A 22,933-nucleotide genomic window follows, 5' to 3' on the forward strand; every position below is an offset into this window, starting at 1 on the left:
TTCTCACTTGCTCAAAATGTCCAGGAGGTAGAAGCTAGCAGCAAGGAGCTCAAACCAGGGTTCTGACATGGGTGGCAGGGCTCTGATTGCTTGAACCTTTCCCCATTAATAGGCCTTGGAATCAGAAGCCACAGCCAGGTAGCAAACTCAGGTACCTTGGTAGGACACATGAGCATCTTAACCCTGCCTTCATCATTAGGCCAAATGCCAGCCCTACCTTTACTGTTTTTTAAATCTTTTTTAATTTTCTAGCATTACAAATTTAAAACAGTTCGTCATTTAGTAATGATTGATCCTGCTGGATTTAGTTTGGCTCATTCACTTCTTTTTCTTCAAACACAATCTTAAGCCTTTCTATTACCACTTCTAAAAAGCTGAAAACCAAGGAAAAAAGAAAATTTAAAGAGAGAGAAAAATGTGGGTATTTGAATTCAAGGTGAGGTATGAGTAATAATAATTTTACCATGAAAAAAGCCCTTTATTCAGTAAAGAAATATAATGTCTCAAAAATTTTCTTTGATGTGTTTATAATTGTATTTATAGGTATGGCTTCTAGAACACTCTCATATCCATACTTATCCAGAATTTTCCTATTTTCACATCAATGGTATTTGCTATATGCAAAAAATTCAAAGCTAATTATCTAGTCTTTGGTATCTTAGAATGAAACAGCTCACTGATGGAGTCTACTAGGTAGAAACCTACTTTTTAAGAGTATGAATATTGTGTCTGTATAAAATCCTGTAACATAGCTTAATATGGGAGCACAGAGGAAGAGCAGTCACTGTAGGTTAGGGAAGTATAATTGCAGGAACAGAATCCTTATGAAATAAGGAGTTAAGAAGGTGAAGACAAGGAAAGGGAGGAGACATTCAAGCAGAATTGCGCGTGAGAAGGAGCGCAGCATTTACCCTCTGGCTGGAATAAACCATGTGGCAATGACAAGAGTGTAGGTAGGTGGTGAAACAGTTTCATTGATGGTATCTCTGCAGCGTGTTTGGAAACCACTGATGCCTACCATTAGTCCAGGCCACCCTCATCATTTCCCCCGGACTAACCGTTAGTAGACCTGGTCACTTGTTTCTGTCCTTACTTACCTACACCCACCTGCCAGAGTGACGTTTCAATACTTTAAAACAGACGACGTCACTGCCTTACTTAAACCTTCCTGTCTCGCAATAAACAGAGTAAAATCCTACTTAACACACATAGTCTGATCCTGCCCGCCTCTCTGATCTCACGTGGTGTTATTTTCCTCATTCATGTACCTGGTCTTGCTGATCTTTCTGTTCCTGCTCACGGGAAGGTTGTCACAGTGTGCCTTTTTGTGATGACTGTTTTCTTTGGCTGCCTCAGATTTGCATAACCTGCTTCCTTGTCACTTAGGCCACAGCTTAAAGTTACCTCCTCAGAGAAGGAATGAGTAGTATATAAACAATGGAAATGTATTCCTCCTTGTTCTGGGGCCTGCAGTCCAGGATCAGTGTGCCAGCACGTTTGGGCTCTGGTGAGGGCCTGGTCTCCTTTTCCGAGATAGAACCTTAAACTCTGCATCCTCCAGAGAGGTCAGAAGCTGTGTCCTCACGTGGAAGAAGGCAGAAAGGCAAAAGGGGCTAATTAGTTCCCTCTGGCCCTTTATAGAGCACTAACTCCTTCATGAATGTGGGAGCCACATGACTTACCCTGTCTCCTAAAGGCCCATTTATTAATACCATCACAATGAGGATCAAGTTTCAGTGCATGAATTTTTTTTGGGGGGGTGGCATTCAGACATAGCAGTTACTAATTTTTTTTTTTAATTTATTATTTTTTTTGGACAGGCAGAGTTAGACAGTGAGAGAGACAGAGAGAAAGGTCTTCCTTTTTTCTATTTGTTCACCCTCCAAATGGCTGCTATGGCCGGCGCACTGTGCCGACCTGAAGCCAGGAACCAGGTGCTTCCTCCTGGTCTCCCATGTGGGTTCAGGGCCCAAGCACTTGGGCCATCCTCCACTGCCTTCCCGGGCCATAGCAGAGAGCTGGACTGGAAGAGGAGCAACTGAGACAGAATCCGGCACCCCAACTGGGACTAGAACCCGGGGTGCTGGCGCCACAGGCGGAGGATTAGCCTAGTGAGCCGCAACGCCGGCCAGCAGTTACTAATTTTTAACTTAAATTTAAAAACGGGGCATACAGATTTTTTTGAAATCTGTTAAGATTTGAAAGATCTTGGAAATAGTTAATTTTTGTAACTGTTCCACGTGAACCTGGAAAACAATGGGTACTCTATAAGTTTTAGGGGTGGAGGCCATAACGTATAACATAATGAATAATTGGAAATAAAGAAGTATAATTATTGAATGTAGATTTGTATTAATATTATCGCATGCTATTTGTGCCATAACATTTGATCTTCAGCTAAAGAATCATATACTGTTGTTCTCTTTCAATTCCTGTGCTTTCTTTTTAAGTTTTTCCCTTAACTGCTCCCTACTTATCTGCTCTGACATCTTGTTGCTATATCAGTATGTCTACGTTTTGGCCACCCATCATTCTGCATACTATTTCTTAGATACAGTAGCCTAAGAAACCAAACAATAAGATGTGATAGTATTAAATTAAAGAAAATTAAATGGGGTTTGATTACCATACCTGAAACTAAAGCATAAATGACTGTAATCAAAACTCTATTCTGGGGCTGGATGTTGTGGCAAAGCAGAGGAGGCAACCACTTAATGACGTGCACATCCCTTATCAGAGTACCTGGCTCATGTCCCAGCTGCGTCACTTCTGATCCAGCTGATTCACTTCTGATGGACCTGAGAGGAACAGTTGATGGTCTAAGTACTTGGGTTACTGCCATCCATGTTGGAGACCCAGATGGAGTCCTGGTTTCCTGGCTTAGATCTGGCCCAGCCCCAGCTTTTGGGGCATTTGAGGAGTAAACCAGTGAATAGATCTTTCTCTTGTATCTCCCCCTCTCTCTGGCACTCTGCTCTTCAAATAAATGAACAAACGAGTAAATATTTTTTAGAAAGGTATTCTAGTAAAGGGACCAAAGTTCAATGGAACAGAATGGAGCTTCCACAAGTAGACATATTGTACATACGAATATATTATTAAAAAGTATTTTGTATCACTAGGAAAAGACCATCTTATTCAATATGTGATGTCAGGACAACTGGCTAATTGTTTAAATATAAATTAATGTATATCCCCATTTCACATCTTAAAATGAAAGAAAGTCCAAGTGAATTGCATGTATTTGAAATAAAGATTATATAAAATATAAAAAGTGAAACTACAGAATATAACATAGGTTTGTAGTTTTTTACTGTTGGAATGGGGAAGGCTTTTGTAAGTTTAATATTCAAATCCAAATCAGGATTGGTGTTGTGGTATAATAGGTTAGGGTACCTCTTGTGACACCAGCATCCCATGGTCGAATACTGGTTCCACTCCCAGCTATTCTGTTTCTGATACATTGTGTGCCTGGGAATGCAGTGAAAAATGGCCCAGGCATTTGGGCTCCTGCCACCCATGTGGAAAACCAGGATGGAGTTCCTGGCTCCTGGCTTAGCTTGGCCTAGACCTGGCTCTCATGGCCATTTGGGGAGTGAAACAATGAATGGAAGATACCTCTTTTCTCTGTGTCTTGTTCTTGCTCTCTCTTCTGTCTCTCCTTCTGTCTTTACTTCTCTCTCTATTGCTCTGCCTTTCAAATAAGCAACTAAATCTTTAAAAAATCATTAAGAAAATTGATATATTTGGCATGAAAACTGAAGTTTCTGTACATCTAAAAAAGGAAAACAAAGTGCAGAAACAGATAATTCACAAAAGACAAAATACAAACCACATATGCACTTTACTCACAGTGGCATTCAATTTAGAACACTGTAGCATTCTGTGTATTGGATTATCTAAGATTAAAATAATTCCTAATGTTGAGGGTATAAGAGAATAGACACTGCCATGTTTGAAGAGAATGAAAATAGAGTGAATCTTTATAACAATCTTTATCAGTTTTTCAAATGTTCCTTCTCTATTTACTTAGAATTTTGACCAAAAGGAGTATTTGGTCAAATATGCAAAACTGTTCAATTGTAATAGTTGTTCTTAACACTAAAAAAATGGAAAAACATAAATGTCCAGGAGTTAAATAAATGTTAGAAAATTCATACAATGGAATATTATACATTAAAAATTGCTGTGTAGATCTGTATGTGTTATGGAAATATATTTTTCCATGTTTCAGTGAAAACCAGATCATGTTATGAAACACACAGAGTACAAATGCATAAGGAAAAGTCTGGCATTGTGGACCCCCAGATGTTTATGGTCATTATCTTTGGTTAATGCCATCATGGAGTTCTTTCATTCACCACTGTCTCCTGAAGAGTCTTTCTCTTTAAAAATAAGCGGAGAGCCAACATCAGCCCTCTTTCCCTTTTGAGGGGACAAAGTCTCTGCTAGACAAATCTGCACGAGTGGCAGGAGGATCTGGTAGCTTTGGGGGCTGTTGGGAGGTCTTTAGTGATTTCATTCTGGGTTCTGGCTGTGCTCCCAACCTTTGTTGCTGCCAGTACAGTGACTGTACTCACAGAGTGAGCTTCCTGTAACTTCAGTGTGGATGAAAGAGTTGAAATTTCTTAACCTTGATTTTGCACAGAAGTCAGAGCACCTCCAATCTCGTAATCTGATTGTTGTTACTTAACCTACCGAGCTTTGGAGGATTCCTCATATTTTTTACAAATGGATTTTATTTCTTCATTTTTCCCATCATATTTGAGGAGAAGCAAAAGAACACTTACACTTTTAGGGACAGAGGGACACTACCTTAGATATATCACTTCCACTTGTAGTTCTCACCATCTTAATCTGAAAACAAGAAGGCTTTTGGCTTAAGATTTGTGAATTCCGTATCTCTGGGCTCTATGTGCGTGTGTGTGCACGCGTAATTAACTATACAAAGGACTCTAAAAACTCATTTTTCAAAGCAATAATGTTAACTTTTTAAAATTTCAAATAAGTATGAAGTTACAGAATGGAAAGACCCTAGACCCCAGATTTGGGCCTTGTTAACCAGTGTCACATGTCCAAGTCAAGCTGAAGGCAGTTCCTGTTTGGTGTGGTTCAGTAGCCGTAGAAAAAAAAGCCTCTGCCACAGAATTCATCAACCTTTACTAATGCTGGAAATTCCGCCATTAGAAGTCATTTATTTGGTTACAATTTTTCTTTGAACAATCCTTTCCAATCATTCTGCTGTCTGTAAATAGGACAGACTAACAGTTTTGGTAAAAGGGCAAGTACAGACTCAGTAGTTTGGAGCAGCCCTTGTACGGGGAAAGCAGGGCAGATCCCTGGTTGTGCCTGGTGCTTGGGAGAAGAGGTGGAAGTTCGGAGACCGAAGGAGACCCTGGGAGGAGATGTTACAGGGGAGCCATTTTAATGTGAACAGTATCTGTGCTGCTTCGTCTTGTACTTAGCCATTAGTACATTTCCTCGGCAAGTGTGATTTTCTCCTTTACTTTTCAAGTAAATGCAGTGTTATTTTCTGTTTATGTGAGTTCAGACATTAACTGAAGTTATTGATTTCCTTTTGAAAATAGAACTCAGTTTTATTTATGTAGATGGATGGGAGTGTGTGGAGGAAGAGCTGTGGTCCGGCTCAGTTTAAAGAATTATATACAATGGATCTTGTAACATGAAAGTTTAAGACCTGAAAGTTTTCCCTAAGTTGTGTTTAGTGTCAGTGGTTGGTTTTCCCTCTTCCAGATTTATCCTTCCAAATGCTGTTTTAGCAACTCATAATCACTCTGAGAAGGTCTGTTTTCCAAAAAGAGCAGCAGCAGTGTTTAAGTTTACATGACCCCTGTTTCATGACAGCAGTAGCAAATCAGATATCTTATCCAAGGAAAAGCATTTTTGGCTTAGAATCCCATCACTCTCATGGTGGGAGTCAGCAGCGCCTCTCGGCTCCAACACTGCCGCACAGCACTGGCCGCAGTGAATCTTTCAGAAAGCATAAACACAATCGGTATTTATAGCATTGTTAACATTTGTTAAATAGTTGGGGGAGTGGTTTGTTTGAGGGCTTTAAGCAGGTGGGGCCGGGAACTTTGTTGTGACTGCCGTGAAATTTAAGAGTAGGACAACGTGGTTACAGTGGCTGCAACACTATAGGACATTAGAAGCATTAAATACAGTAAGTGAGGATTTCATGCCGCCCGCCCGCAATGCAGGCTGTTTCAGAAACAGCCCTGCAGCATCTCTGGCCAGCTGTGTGCTCCACAGATGGCACGTTTGACACACTGCAGGGCAGGAACTGCATGATGAAAAGCCAAATAAACAGTAAGGATTAGGCAAGTTTTAATTGAAAACCTATGTAAAAAAATACCTTTAAATTATGCCAGACTTTCTTGTGCATCAAAACCACAGTCATGGAAGTTTCCCTGACAGTTAGCTGAGCTTCAGTGTTGTCAGTTAAGCTCATTTCGTATTTTGCTCATTATTAGGCCTGTTGCAGACTTCTTGGCTAAGTAGGTGTAGCTAGAGTTATGCATCCAAGACATAAAGCAAATTTTAATAGTTTTATGACTTTTCCCCCTTATCAGCTACCTGAGGAATTCTGAAACAGTCTCTTATGCTGATGACTTCTGTTGGGAACCTGTGTTTTCTCCAGGCCAGAGGAATGTGTAGTCTCAAATTGAGCAATGGAACTTTGTTCTCTAAATTTGTAACTAAACATTAGCTTCTAGAAAGATTAAGGTTAAAAAAATTGCATAGACTTGCAAAGTCTGTATGAAATTACTTGAAAACATGACATTTCTAAATTCGCAGAAAAATACATCTTTTTCCTTTATTTCTAATAGGCAAGGAAGTTTCCTTAGAATTTAATCACTGCTTTTAGTTTTCATTATGAGTGCAAAGAAGCAAATGAAATTCTGTTAATGTTGGGGAAACACTTGTCTCAAATACATTTTTTTTATGTTAAGTTGTTAAGCTATGTTATCACAGTAAATCTGATGTCTTTCCTCTCCATCCCTGACAATACTATTTACGTGAGGAGAGAGGAGGGAAGAGAGAGTGTGTGTCTGTTTTTCAGGCTCTCAGTTCCTTGACTTCTAGGAGTATGGCATTGAATTCCTCCCTGTGGCTCAGTATTTGCACACAGTGCATGCTCACAAATACTGTTGCGGAAATAGACCAAATGAATGATCGACCCCGCTGCTTCTTTTCATGACATGGTTTAAATATATTTGTTGGGTTTGGAGAAAGAATTTAGTGTCCTGCATGCAGTAGATTACCTCTCCTGTTCCGTGCTGGTTTTTTCTGCAAGGACTTTGCACTGTTTTCACTACATTTGCCTCTTAGCATTGGCAACCCCTTTGAAGACATCCCACTTATTTTTCTAGGCAGGCTGCTTTATCTACTCATTTCCAGTAGCCCGAGATGGAGGTGTTTTGAATGAGCACATCAGTGTTCTAGACAGAGATACTGTTTGAAATTATCCATGAGCACAGTGCCGCTGAGCATTATTGAGTGACGTTTGTTTCTGTTGGTTGTGTCTGCTCTGACTAGCTGGTTTCTTTCAGATTGGCAGCTGGGATTATGCTATAGTAGATGGACAGCTACAAGAACTGGAGATTGTAGTGGGGTTGTGCTGGGCTTCAGTTTAACGTGCCTGGAATGCATGGGCTCAGTTATAAGGCACTGGTGGGAAAATCTATACCTATTTTCACAAATGATAATTACTTCATGTTTTATCTTAGCAACTTCCATAAGGTTACTTAATGACGAATGTTGGTAAAAATACTCTTTCCCTCTCTAGTTTTCCTCCTCTGACTTATTATCACACATTCGTGTTTTGTAAATCAGTTTTACTTCATTTAGTAAGCTGCCCTTTCTCTGTTCCTTGTGTGCTCCATACCATTATGACATTTTTATGCCTCTACTTACCTGATGCATTTTGATGCCTTTTGGTGAAAAAGTACTGTTTACTTAAAAAAATTATATACAACGCTAATATTTAATACTAAATAATAGGGATCCTTGGGATCAAAGAGAACTGAGGAAGTAAATTCAATGTAACAAAATTAACTTTGTAGCAAGACCTATTGATTTAGCAGTTTTTGAACAGTCTTTAAACTGGAAGTCTTAAATGATTAAAAATATTTCTGGCTATTATGTTAATGGATCAATTGAACCTCATCAAGTAATATCAAATATTAGCATATTTCCTTTAGATTTTTATATTTCTTTAGTTTTATATATCATTCCAAATAAAAAATTTTTAATTATCCCTTGTTTCAAAAGTAATATGTGCTTCATGAAAGATATTAAATAGTATAGAAGTAAGCAAACTACAGATTCTTATGATTTTGTAAAGTTTATTTTATTTATTTGAAAGGCAGAGTTACAGAGAGACAGGTTGAGACACAGAGAGAGAGTGAGACCCTCCATCTGCTTGTTCACTCCCCAAATGGCCATGAAGGTGAGGGCTGGGCCTGGTCAAAGCCAGGAGCCTAGAACTCTATTTGGGTTTTCTACATGGGTGGTAGGGCCTAACCATTTGGGCCATCTTCTACTGCTTTCTCAGGTGCATTAGTAAAGAGCTGGATTGGAAGTGGAGCAGTCAGGAATCCAACTGGTCCTTATATGGGATGCCAGTCGGTATTGCAGGTGGCAGCTTAACCAGCTGTGCTACAATGCCAGCCCCTACTTTGCTAATCTTTTCATTCCCTGTCCACTAGAAAGAACAGCTGATAATAGTTTGGTACATACCTTTCCAAATTTTATATGCAAGAATTCATGCATCATATATCATTATGTATGTACATGTTAATTATGTCTATATTTTTACTTAGATGAAGTCATACTGTATATATTTCGGTAATTAGAAAATGTCCTGTCATCAATATGGACTAGTTTTCATGTGAAATGCATTTAACTCTGCTCATTTTAGTGACTGCAGAGTAGTCTGTTGTCATAATTTAAGTATTATTTTTTCCTACAAAATTTTACTGTTATAAAGAGTGCTGTGATAACCAATATTGTACCTAAGTCTTTTTTGCATTTCTCTGATTCTTTTCTGATGAAAATTCATGGAAGTGGAATCAATACCATAATGTTTATTTGAAAACATAAAAATTGACTCATCTAAACTTATAGATATTTTTCTGTGTTTTCTGAAATTTAACAAAGCATTATGTCTTTCAAGTCCAAATTCACATAGAACTACTTCTGTTTAATTTCATTTAATTTCCTTACTATTTCCCTTTTCAGTGTGGATAATTTTGCGTATTTTACTAATTAAATATCTTCTGGTCTTTTTTTAAAAAAAGATTTCATTTATTTATTTGAGAGGTAGAGTTACAGACAGAAAGAGGGAGAGACAGGGGGAAAGGTCTTCCATCGTCTGGTTCACTCCTCAAATGGCTGCAATGGCCAGAGCTGAGCTGAACTGAAGCCAGGAGCCAGGAGCTTCTTCCAGGTCTCCCACACAGGACCAGGAGCCAAGTGCTTGGGCCATCTTCCACTGCTTTCCCAGGCCATAAGCAGAGAGCTGGATTGGAAGAGGAGCAACTGGGACACGAATTTCCCAGTGCCCATATGGGATGCCAGCACCACAGGCAGAGGCTTAGCCTACTATACCAAGTGCTAGCCCCTGGTCTGTATTCTTGAATGTTTATCTGATTGAGTTTTAATATTCCACATTGTAGTTGTATCTATTACATTTTTTTCCTGAAAAGCTATTAGTATTTTTAAAGTTTTATTTATTGAAAATAGAGAAATATATAGAGAGAAGTATCTCCCATCCCTTGGTTCACTCCCCAAATGCCCACAAAGCCTGGGCCAGGGGAAGCCAGGAGTCAGGAACTCCATCCAGGCCTTCCATGTGGGTGGCAGGGATTCAACCACATGAGTTATCACCTGACGCCTCCCAGGGTATTCATTAGCAGGAAGCTGGATTCAGGAGCAGAGCTGGGACAAGAACTAAGGCACTCAGATATGGGATGCATACGTCCCAACTGGCATCTTAGCCACTAGGACCCTTAACCACTTAACCACTCCTTAACAGGCTGTTACTTATTTCCTTACATTATGTTTTATAATGCTTAAATTTTAATTTCTAAAATTTCAAGTACACTTTCAATACTAACATTTTAACCTTCAAAGATGCCTTTTAAGTAACTTGGTAGATTCATTCTGCTATGCTGTAAACTTTGTAAATCTGCAACTACTAAAAAGTAACTGTACGTCTTAGGTTAACAGGAGTCTGTTTTTTAAGTGTTTCTGAGTAATGCTTTGCCATTTTTAAAACTCAGAGATATTATTCAAACAAGACCATATATATTATGTAGATAATTTTCTCTTTGGAGATTTTTGTCGCATTTTAATGAATGACATTTAGTTGATATGGGTCCTCTTTTTTTTTTTTTTTTTTTTTAAGATTTATTTATTTGTTTGAAAAGCAGAGCTACAAAGAGGCAGAAGTAGAAAGGGGGGTGGGAGGTAGGTCTTCCATCTGCTGGTTCATTCCCCAGATCGCCGGGGCTGCGGCGATCCGAAGCCAGGAGCGAGGAGCCAGGAGCTTCTTCCGGATCTCCCATGTGGGTGCAGGGGCCCAAGGACTTGGGCCATCTTCCACTGCTTTCCCAGGCCACAGCAGAGAGCTGGATCAGCTGGACTCGAACCAGCTCCCATATGGGATACTGGCACTGCAGGCAGCAGTTTTACCCCCTATGCCACAGCGCCAGCCCCTGTGTCCTCTTTTTGACCTTAGCAGTTACTTTTATCAAGATTTTTGTCTTTTAGGAATTAAACATGTAATAACTAAGTGGTTATCTGATCAGTATGCTTTTTAAACTCACTGATAGCAGAGCTAGATTTGACCAGCAGCTCTTGGGTACTGAGGTTAGTCAGTAGATAGTCAATAAGCTCTGAGAGGAAGCTCACCAGATATATAGCAAACTGTTTTTAAGTTTAGATGTATGAAAGTCAAGAGGAAAACTGGGCACAATATTATACATACATAATAGAAATCATTGGATGGTCTTAACCTGACTTTTTTTTTTTTTTTTTTTCTGAGACAGAGTGAGAGAGAGAGAGAGCAATCGAGAACTCCCATCCACTAATTCATTCTTCCAATGCCACAATGGCTGTGACTGGGCCAAGCCAAAGCTGGAAGCTAAGATTGAAATTTAGGTTCCCCAAGCAGGTGGCAGGGACCCAGTGACTTGGGCCATGAGTCTGCACTGTCAGGAAGGTGGAGTCAGAAGCCAGAGCCAGACATTAAACCCAGATACTCCAGTGTGGGGCACGGATGTCTTAACTACTGAACTAAATGCCCACTCCTGGCTTTCTAAGTATGGTTAAGAATTAAATCTCAACTGTGAAGTTTTATTAGGCATTTCTTGGTAAAGAGCTAGAATTTAATCTTAAGGTAGCCTTTTAGAACTTAAAATTTGAGTTAATTAATAAATGACATGTTTTTTTCTTAATACACTATTTTGCTTCTATTTCACTATCCCAATTTGTAGTGATTTCAGATGTAAATATATGGGGGATAAAATGCAATTTCATAGTTGTATGCTTCTAAAAAAGCAGTGTACAGATTAATTGTGTCCATATGTGTAAGTAATTCCTATCCCCATCCCCATTTTAAATAAAATTTTATAATACTTATTGTTGGTTACTAAGGGTTTTACTGATTTTACTTGTTCCCTAAGTTACATTAAAAAGCCTAGTGCAGCGAGGCTAAAATAATCTTTGCGAAGCCAAATACTACATTGTCCCTATGCCAGTACAACTTCCTTCTCCTTCTATGTCTTTTATTTCTCCCTTTCTATCTAGTGTGTGAATATCTATATTTTATCTCTCTATATATATTGTTGCTTTTTCCATATATAGCTACAAAATCATGCAGTATGCAATAGTTGGCACAAAAAACAATAGAATACACAGTCTGTTGAAAATCTCTTCATAATATTTCCATTTGGAAATCCATTAATAAATTCTCTAGGTAATATTTGAGATGCTGTTTATAAAATATAAATATGTGGTTTTACTGGAATGTCTCAAAGTATTTGCATAGTCTTTTTATTACTATATATTTCAACATCTGGAATGCTGCCTGCAGAATTCAGACTTTATTATAGAACGTACTAACAGGCTATTTACAGAAATAATTGGGAATTGATGAATAAGAATATTAAATAATAAGGCAAGTTTTTTAGCTAGAAATGTTTAATAGAGTGTTGTATTCAGAACTGGGCTGCTTACTATTAGCTGTAGCGGTGTATCTCTGAGCTGTATGCCTGCTCAGTCTAGTTAGCTGACTTAGCCATTAGTTCAATGACAATTGTTTTTAAGCACCCACTATGTGCCAAGCTGTAGAAGCACACAAATACTTCGTACTTTCTACCTTTAAGAAGACTTACAGTCCAATCAGTAAGACAAAAAGCTAAAAAGTAGAACACTGGACTAGAAGGATGTAGGAGTTTGTGCTTAGTGCTTTAAGCAGCAATAAGGAAGAGGAGCAAAAGTCTGGATGAAGTCAGAGGCGCCTGAGCCGAGTTGCTCAAGAATGAGGGGAGGGGGACAGCGTTGTGGCACAGCAGGTTATGTCCCCGCCTGGGAGGCCAGCATCCCACATGGGCACAGTTCCTGTCCCAACTGCTCCACTTCCGATGCAGCCCCCTGCTAATGCACCTGGGGAAGCAGCAGAAGAAGGCCCAAGTGCTTGGGCCCCTGCATCCACATGGGAGACCTGGGAAGGAGCTCCTGGCTCCTGGCTTTGGCCTGACCCAGCCCTGGCTGTTGCAACGATTTAGGAAGTAAACCAGCAGACAGATCTCTTTCTCTCTCTCCCTGTTACTGTCTCTCCCTTTCTCTTTGTAACTCTGCCTTTCAAATAAATAAATAAATCTTAAAAGAAAAAAAAAAAAGAGTTTAGAGGAAGGCAACCACACAGAGAAAGGAAATAGAAAATATTTAAGAGCTTGAAAGCAATAACACATGTCACATTATAGAATGTGAGATAGAAAGTGGCAGGGAATGAGACTATGCTACTATTATTAATTATTTTAATTTTCAAAATTTATTTTCTTTTTATTTGAAAGAGAGAGAAATTTTTCTTCTGCTGGTTCACTTCACATATACCTGCAACAACCAGGAACTCCATCTAGGTCTCCCACATGGGTGACAGGGACCCAGTAACTTGAGCCAATTCTTGCTGCCTGTCAGGGTGTACATTAGCAGGAGGCTATATGAGAAGCAGAGTAGCCAGAGCTCAAAAAAGGAACTCTGTGTGATAGGAGATGTGTACTCCCAAGCAGCGATTTAACCACTACCTGAAATGCCTGGCCCAGCTATTGTTAATCCTTTTGATGAGCAACTGGTAACAGTTATTAAGTGCTTGCTTAACCCTAGCCAGGCCTGGTGTTAAGTCCTTTTTATGTAATAACAGCATCACACACTTAATTGACAGCTTACTGTGTACCTACAACTGCTCTAAGTGCTTTATATTATCTCATTTAAGCTTCGCAGCAATCCACATTTATTATCACAATTTGTAGATGAGATAAGTAAGGCACAGAAAGTCGAATGCCTTGCCTGAAGTCACTCAGCTGTTGACTCGAGAGTGCTGAGATGTAAACTGAGGCAATACTTAACCCTGTTTTGTGATACTGCCTGGTAATTAAGATGATTGAGAAGATTTTAGAGAAATTACAGAATTAAATTTGCAACTTTAGGACTGAACATCTCCTTGAAGTTGGGTTGTGTTCAATGCCTTGGAAAAATATTTTTGATCATTCTAAGATATTTCCATTTTCATTGCAGTCTTGCATTAGAGGCTAAAAATATACATCGCTGAAAGGCAAGAACACTCTTATTTTTCAGTGAATCTGTTAGCATATTGTGTAAACTGACCCCCCTCCCCCCTTTAAGATAGCCTAGGTTCAAATGTGTTAATAATTATTAAAGTTGGCTAATGGGTGTATGGGGACTTATTACCCTATACCATAATAAAAATTTTACATAATAAAGTTTTTAAAGAGATCATTCTGGGGCTACAACTCTAGGTGAAGCGGAGTTCATTAAAAGCAGTTTAGGCATTTGGTAGAGTTTGTTAAGCTACCTTTTTTCTGAACTTCACATGGGTATAAGGGAGTCTGTATGTTCCTGCGATTCTCTATCAAAGGGCTAAACAGAGGGCTAAGAGCCAGCAATAAACAGATTCACATGAGGAGCTTTTTCAAACCACATATTTCAGCCAGGATTTTCCCCTCTCCCTTAAGGATTATGGCTCTAGGGGCTGGTGTTGTGGTGCAGTAGGTTCAGCCATTGCTTGCAACAATGGCTTCCCATATCAAACTGATGGTTCGAGTCCCAGCTGCCCCACTTCCCATCTGACTCCCTAATAATGCTCCTGGGAAGGCAGCGAAAGAAGTCCGAAGAGCTTGGGCCCCTGCCACCCATGTGAGCGACCTGAATGGGGTTTCTGGCTCCTAACTTCAGCCTGGCCCAGCCCTGGCCATAAAGACCATTTGAGGAGTGAACCTGAGGATGGAAGATCAATCTCTCTCCTTCTCCCTCTGTCACTCCCTGTGTCACTGTCATCCTGCCCTTCAAATAAATAAAGAAATTTTCAAAAAAAGGAAAAGATTCGTGGCTGTGGAAAGACACTGAATTGTTGTCATCGGCTTCAAGTACATCTGGACTGAAGCAATGAGAATTGCTCCCTTCTGAGACACTTTCCACAGCTTCCCTGAGAGACTCTGGCGTCTTCGTAGTAACAGATGCCAGCCTTCACTCAACATTCCACGCCCTTCGGAACTCCCATTTTGCCCTCATCAAAGACAGTGTTCACCCCTGGGATAACCCCAGCAGAATCAAAAGGGTTCTGGGCTACCTTGCTATAGAATAGGCACTCGGCAAACTGCTTTGCTAGGTGACTGCTGTGTGCAAGGTGCTGTTCTTTCTGCTGCACACCATTACATTGCACAGTATTCTGACCCTGACAGCGTAATTGTAGGGACACACGATTAATCTATTTAAAGCTAAATAACATTACAGGGATGCTAGAATTAAGTATGAACTGGTTAATATGATTTGGGAAGTATTATACCAACACAATAGAATTCAAAAGTTTTCTGAGAGGGGTAAAACTTAGAAGGCTGAAGATGAGTGGGGCCATTTTAGGAGGCGCAGAGGCATGAAAAAAAATTTAAGGCAGAAATGGTAGAAGAAAACCAGCTTGACTGAAAAGGAACACTTGTATCAGGGAATAACAAGAAGAATAAAACAGAGGAAGGGAAGCCTTCAGTGCCTGGTGTCAGGCCTGTATCTTTTACATGCTAGGGCTTGCTTGAAGACATTTAATTAGAAGAATATGGCACAAAGGAGAGTTTGGAAAAACTCTTCCTACATTGTGCACTGAAGGAAGAAACTGGACAGAGTGAGGAAAATCAGAAAAGAGACTATGCCAATGCTCAGTTATTGAAAGTATAAGGTGACTGGATTCAGAAAGGAGAGATGAATGTGAGAAATTTTAAAAGGTAAGTGAATTTAGTGACTAATTATATGTGAAAGAAATAGATGAAATTTTTAAATGTTGGTTAAGTTCCTGAGCATAAAACAGGCAGAAGAAGAATCTAACCCTTGTTTGAGGAGTGTTAAAATAAAATTAATTTTTCCAGAGCTTAGGCATGTTTATTTTAGGTGTACTGAGATAGGCACCTAATACACATGGATGACCATCAGGTAGATATGCAAACAAATGAACAATCCTTTGGTTATAGGTTTGAGATTCCTTAGTAGAGAAGTAGATTTGAAGAGCAGAAGAAAAATTTCCTTTCCTGGAAATTTAGATTGAGAAAATCAGAGTGCTCACAAAGAATCTGTAATAATAAATTCATTTGCGGATGAGAAAGAAGTCAGCAAAGCAGACTAAAGTACAGAGAGCCATTCCCGTGTAGAACCACTGAGAAGAGAAGGTGAGGTTGTGGTCAGTGTCGTCAGTTGCTTCAGAGATCAAGATGAATGAAAAATGACAGGTGAATCTCAAAAACAATGAGGAGAACCTGCAGTTATCAATTGATGATATCAAATGTGACTATAAAGTTTTAAGATCATAGTCATTAGCTTACAGTGTTATTCCGTAAAATTCATATTTGAAAAGAGTTTTCTGTAGTATTTTATTATCGGACAACTCAAAGGCTAGTCAAGAAATAAAGAGGTGTCTAGGAATTCTACAGTCTTTTTAGTGCCTTGAGTACTTAGAAAGAAAATTGATGATTATTTAACCTATAAAAGAAAATACAGCTTTTATTATGTCATTGAAATAGAATAATCAGTCTATGATTGAGTTTGTGATTTGAAAAAGTCCTTTCCTCACAGTGATCAGTAATGTACTAATTCTATTAAAATAAAATTTTTAAAAATGTTAAAAAGAGGAAACTGGCATTTTTGCAAGTTGTCTTCATTGTCCATATCTTTATATCTCAGAACAATGTTAAATATTGTAATGGAAAATATCATAAGGTCAATTGCATTAAGTTTTTATCTATAAAAATACTTTTTTAAAAGTTTTATTTATTTATTTGAAATTCAGAGTTACAGAGAGAGAAGGAGAAAGAGAGAGAGAAAGAGCAAGAGAAAGATCTTCCATCCTTTGGTTCACTCCTCAGATAGATGCGAAGGCTAGGACTCCACTCCAAAGCCAGGAGCCAGGAGCTTCTTTCAGGTCTCCCATGTGGGTTGACAAGGTCCTAAACACTGGGACTGTCCTTTGCTGCTTTTACCAGACCATTAGCAGGGAGCTGAGGGAAGTGGAGCATGTGGGACATGAACCTGCACCTGGTATGCCAGTGTCGCAGGTGGTGGCTTTACCCACTATGTCACAACACTGGCTACCTTCATGGTGTTTAACAGTGGCTTGAGTCCACTGCACAGCCCTAAGACTTCTCATTATTGTCTCAGAGGCCACTCAGGGGACTTTTTGAGAACCTCCTCACCCATCTTTAAAGTAAAAGAGCCTTGTCTCCATGTTTGTATGTATTACAGTTTCATGTATGATTTCAAATGGAAAACGGAAGTCATTTCTGCCTCTTCAAAACATATACATGTGCGCAGTGAGAGGGAAAGATCAGAAACCAATGAGTCCAATTTCTCCTTTGAATGAGTGACACCCAGATCAATACCTCTGATCTCTTATCTCAGAGGCAGTCATGGACTTTCTTTTGCATAAAATTTACTGTCTTTCTCCTGTCAAACTGGTTCTCCCCAATTGAAACTCCTATTTATGTTCACTGTTCTACTATTCTCTAAAACATGCAGGTAAAAAACAAATAATAATAATAATAATTAGTTTTGTGTTTTGTTTTGTTTTGTTTTTCTCATTGTTCAGTCATCAGTCTCTAGGATCTGTTGATTTTTGTCTCAGGACATGGTTCCCATATTCATCCCTGTCTTTTTGTAAGGACTAAGTTATACAATCCCTGATGTTTTGCACTGCTCCCAGAACCTCCACAGAGATCTCTCTGCCTCTGGGCTCCTTAAAATCCTGACCTAGATTTTCTTAAAATAATGTGTTCATCCTTATCTTCCTAGATAAACTGCTAAAGCATTTCTTCCTTCTCTATTTTAGCTGTGTTAAATGGGGATCATGCCAAGTCCTAAACCTAATAATACAGCGCTTTATTTAATGCTTTGCATGTGCTGGGTACTGGACTAAATACTTTATATGTGTTATTAATCTAATTCTCAAGCAGCTGGATGAGCTAGCATCGTTATTATTTCCATTTTATAGATGGGAAAGACAGAGACTAAGCTAGTTGCCCTAAGTGATGTAGCAAATAAGTGGCAGAGCTGAGATTAGCACTCTGAGCCTCTGACAGCCCAGGCCAAGTGCTGAAGCCCTGGGTTCTCTGCCTCCCACTCTCCCTTTTAAGGGAGGAAAAGGCACGTGGCTCCTGGGCAGAGACCACAGGAGGCAGCTGTCGAAGGTACAGGCACTGGCTTCCACAGCCGTTCTTGAAAAGAAGCTGAAGGTCTTCATTCATAAACTCAGGCCACAAATACATGTACCGTGAAGTAGCAGAGCTGTTCTGTCCTTGGTTGTGAGAAATTTGAGGCTTCAACTTGCCATTTTGTGGGGCCTTGTCGTTCTCCAGATTGCCCTTGAAGGGTTATCATAAATTGATTTCAGCCCATCAAAAATATTTTAGATGCTGTTCTGAAAATTATCCTAGTCCCTCTTCATCTCTCTCTCTCTCTCACTCTCTCTTTTTTTTCAAGATTTATTTATTTATTTGTATTTATTTAAAAGGTAGTGTTTTATATATGTAAATATAAATATAAATATAAATATAAATATAAATATATATATATATATATATAGAGAGAGAGAGAGAGAGAGAGATCTTCCATCCACTGGTTTACTCCCCAAATAGCCGCAACAGCTACGGTTGGACCAGGCTGAAGTCAGGAACCAGGAGCTTCATCCGAGTCTCCCATGTGAGTGGTAGGGGCCCAAGCACTTGGACCATCATCTTCTGCTTTCCCAGGCATGTTAGCTAGGATCTGTCTTGGAAGTAGAGCAACAAGAGCCAGAACCAGCACTCATATGGGATGTCAGCATTGAAGGCAGCGGCTTAACCTGCTGCACCACAATACCTGCCCTCTTCTCACCTTCTGTCAACTCCTTTTCATGTTACCAGGGCCAGGCTTCTGTCTCAGTATTTAAAGCCAGCACTTCCTTAGGCATGCTGCTGTGCTACTGGTATCTAAACATACTTTGGTCACTGTAATAACAATTGTGGCAGTGACATAATACTCTTATTATTATTAATTCATTCATCAGGTTGTGAGTTCATATGGGTTTTGGTGGTGGTGGTTCAGCCTCTTCTCTAGTACCTGCAGTGCTCCCTGACACATAAACAAGGTGGTTCAGAGTTTGAGAGTGTGAGCTCTCAATTCAGGCTACTTAGGTGCAGATTTTGAGTTTGTCATTTGATTACCCTAGGACCTTGGGTGTGATGTTTAAGCTCTGTGTGCATTATTTTCTTTATCTGTAAAGTAGATATAGTAAGGTATCAGTATCACAGTTTAAAGATTGAATGATATATCATTTGGAAAATTTCCCGGCAATTAGGAAGTATGAAATAAGTATTCATTGTTTTGTTGTTGTTAGCAGCCCTCTACAAATATTTATTGAGTGTACATTATTGAGTGTATTGAGGGTCTAATCTGTACAAAGCACTTTGCTGTGTCATCTATATAATTAAATCCTTAGTATAACACTATAGGGTGGGTATATATACACAAATATATCATTAAATTCTTAATATAATCCTATGAGCTGGTATCATTAACATCAACATTTTAGAGGGGGGGAGGAAATTAAAGCAGAGGTTAAATAACTTACCCTAGGGTCAGGCATTATAGTGTAGCACGTTAAGTCTCTACTTGGGATGCCACATTCTGTATCAGAGTGCTTGGTTCCAGTCCCTGTTACTCCAGTCTGGTTTTCTGCTGCTAATGCACACCCTGAGATGCAGCAGTTGATGGTCCAGGGGCTTTGCTTCCTGTCACCCATATGGAAGACCCAGATGGGGTTCCTGGCTCCCGGCTTTGGCCTGGCTTTGTCCCGGCTGTAGTGGGCGTTGGGGAGTAATCTAGGGGATTGAAGATTAATCTGTGTGTGTATGTGTGTGTGAATGTCTGTCTTTCCCTCTCTCTGTCATTCTGCCTTTGAAATAAATAGGTCTTTTTATTTTATTTTATTTTATTTTATTTTATTATTTATTTGACAGGCAGAGTGGACAGTGAGAGAGAGAGACAGAGAGAAAGGTCTTCCTTTGCCGTTGGTTCACCCTCCAATGGCCACTGCGGCTGGCGCGCTGCGGCCGGCGCACCGCACTGATCCGATGGCAGGAGCCAGGTGCTTATCCTGGTCTCCCATGGGGTGCAGGACCCAAGTACTTGGGCCATCCTCCACTGCACTCCCTGGCCACAACAGAGAGCTGGCCTGGAAGAGGGGCAACCGGGACAGAATCCGGTGCCCCAACCGGGACTAGAACCCGGTGTGCCAGCGCTGCTAGGCAGAGGATTAGCCTATTGAGCCGCGGCGCCAGCCAAAATAGATCTTTTTAAAGAAATAACTTAACCTAGGGGCCGGCATTGCGGTATTATGGATAAAGCCATCATGTGTGATGCCACTTCCCATATGGGCAACAGTTAGTACCCCAGCAGCTCCACTCCATGCTAATGGCCTGGGAAAAGCAGTGGAAGATGGCTCAAGTACTTGGGCCTCTGCCACCCATAAGGGAGACTTGGATGAAGCTCTTGGCCCTTGGCTTTGGCCTGGCCCAGCCCTAGCTGTTGAGGCCATCTGGGAAGTGAATGAACAGATGAAATCTCTCTCTCTCTCTCTCTCTCTCTCTCTCTCTCCCCTTCTCTCTCTCCTTCTCCTTCTCCTTCTCCCTGTCTCTCTCTGTCTCTCTCTGTCTCTCCATCATTCTCTGTAACTCTGTCTTTCAAATAACTAAATAAATCCTTAAAAAATAAAACTTAACCTAGATCACAGAGTTCATAAGTGGTATGGATGCAGAATGTGGAAATGGTCTGACTTCAAAACCTATGCATGCTTCCAACTTGGCTTTCACAGAGACCCTCTCTAGTTTTTTATTTTTGTTTATTTTTTAGAGATTTATTTATTTATTTTAAAGGCAGAAATATAGAGAAAGAAGGAGAGAGACAGATCTTTCATCTGCTACTTCACGCCCCATATGGCCTCAACAGCCAGGACTAGGCCACACTGAAGCCAGGATCCCAGAGCTTCTTCCAGGTCTCCCTTGTGGGTGCAGGGGCCCAAGGACTTGGGCTATCTTCTTACTGCTTTCTCAGGTGTATTAGCAGGGAGCTGAATTGGAAGAAGAGCAGCAGGACTTGAACTGGCACCCATATGGGATACTGGCACTGCAGACAGAGGCTTAACCTACTATGCCACACTGCCAGCCCCTCTCTCTAATCTTTACTGCCCAAGCAAATCATAGAACATTCCTTAAATTTACTGGATAGATTGCATCAAACTGTTACCCATTCAAGTACAATTGCCCTGCTTCCTGGATCGGGAATATATTTGTCAAGGGCAGAAGCATTAACATATAATAGTGCTATGTACATAGTTTATGATCACTGACTACATGAGTAAATAGGTACTATCTTTGTTTCTTACAAGCTCCTCATGAAGGACGATTACTGGTATCCTCATCAAGTAAAAAGTGGAAATTAATACTGGATAATGATTGTATTTCCTTATAAATGCTATATTTTTTAAAAGATTTTATTTATTTACTTGAAAGGCAGAGTTAGAGAGAGAGAGAGGAAAAGAGAGTGAAAGAGAGGTATTTTAACTGCTGGTTCACTCCCTAAATGGCCATAATGGCTGGGGTTGGACCAGGCCAAAGCCAGGAGCCAGGAGTTTCTTCCAAAAGAAGACCCAAGGACTTGGGCCATTCTCCACTCCTTTCCCAGGTGCATTAGCAGGGAGCTGGGTTGGAAGTAGAGTAGCAGGGACTTGAACCAGTGCACATATGGGATGCTAGCACTGCAGGTGGCGGCTTAACCCACTGTACCACAGCACCAGCCCCCCATTTATTCTGTATTAATTGCCTCTGTTGTGAAGATCCTGCAGGCCATATCAAAACTGATAAAATCTTAAGGATGGAAATAATGACAGGATGAAAATAATCTCTTCTGAACTTGAAGGGTTTTCTTTATCCTTTTAGCCTGAGAGTTAAGAATACTGACTTATTGAAATAGGCAGTGTAGTGTATATCTTTGCTTCCTTCTCTTTCCTTAAACATGGTGTAGTATGTATCCATTCACCAAACTTAGAAGATACCCAAGATCCTTGCTTCATGGAGGAGGGGACAGACATAAATAAGTAAACAAAATAATTACAAATAGCGATAACATCTGGCATTTGGTGGTTCCCAAGGAGGGAGTTGGTGGTGGTTGGGCAGTGGACATCGGTACTAGGTGTACAGCCGGGGCCATATTAGGGATTGCTTTGCAAAAAGGTGCATGCACACATCTTGCAAAAAGGGCACGCGCACACACACACACACGTTCCTTATGTTTCATTAGTACTTGATTTTAACCATCTCGTGCTTGGAGGCAGCATATGGCTTTTACTTTGTTATTTAGCCACCTAGGTTCAAAGAGACTGTCAACAATAATGTGCTTCCCAGGGCAGAAGTAATATAGTGCCAAGCCCTTTTCACAGGCACTGTGTTTCTTCTGTCCTGCTTTCTGCTTCCCAAGATGAAATAGGACCAAGAATCAAAGAAGCAATAGTTTTTCTCTGTACCTGTAAAACATTAGCTTTTCGTCATTGGGGATGATGCAAGCAGGAAAACCAAATGCAAGAAAACAGAGATGAAGACAAAGGGGACAGTTTCTGATTGTAATAGCTGGTTTCTGTTTCACATCACTGAGCAAGATGAGAAAGTTTTGCAGAGTTTTATAGAAACAGCTTCCATAGTGCTAAAGGATGACCTCACCCTCTATGCCCTTGCCAGGTGCTTAGCCTCTCTGTGAAAACACAGGTTGACTTTCGACATGAAACAAGCCAGGAGTAGGGGATGACATTCTCAGGTGACAGTTGTGGTCTATTGCCTGTAATCAGCACCTCTTAACCCTCAAACCTGCCCATGTTTTTTTTTTTTTTTCAGGCTGTCGAAGCTCAAATCCGGAGTTTTGGACAGACGCCCTCTCAGCTACTCATAGAGCCCCACCCTCCCCGAGGTTCTGCCATGCAAGCCGTAAGTGCTCCCCCCACTCTCCTCATGTCTTGCCTGTCTGTCAGGCCGTGCTTAATATTCCTAACAGTCTTCCATTGTGTGTGATTCTCTGTCACATCTGGGCCTGTTCTTGCGCAATG

The 22,933-nt window shown here is 40.2% G+C and overlaps 1 protein-coding gene across 5 annotated transcripts in view; it reads left to right on the top strand.

The window, feature by feature from the left end:
* LRBA (LPS responsive beige-like anchor protein) overlaps window positions 1–22,933 on the top strand; it is a 730,178-nt gene that overhangs the window by 648,478 nt on the left and 58,767 nt on the right. For all 5 annotated transcript variants that reach the window (XM_062199509.1, XM_062199506.1, XM_062199510.1 and 2 more), the window contains exon 49: window positions 22,725–22,814. In XM_062199509.1, the coding sequence (XP_062055493.1) occupies window positions 22,725–22,814 (90 nt within the window). The remainder of the gene's footprint in view (window positions 1–22,724; window positions 22,815–22,933) is intronic.

Source organism: Lepus europaeus, chromosome 8 (assembly GCF_033115175.1).
Source record: "Lepus europaeus isolate LE1 chromosome 8, mLepTim1.pri, whole genome shotgun sequence".
NCBI lineage: Eukaryota > Metazoa > Chordata > Mammalia > Lagomorpha > Leporidae > Lepus > Lepus europaeus.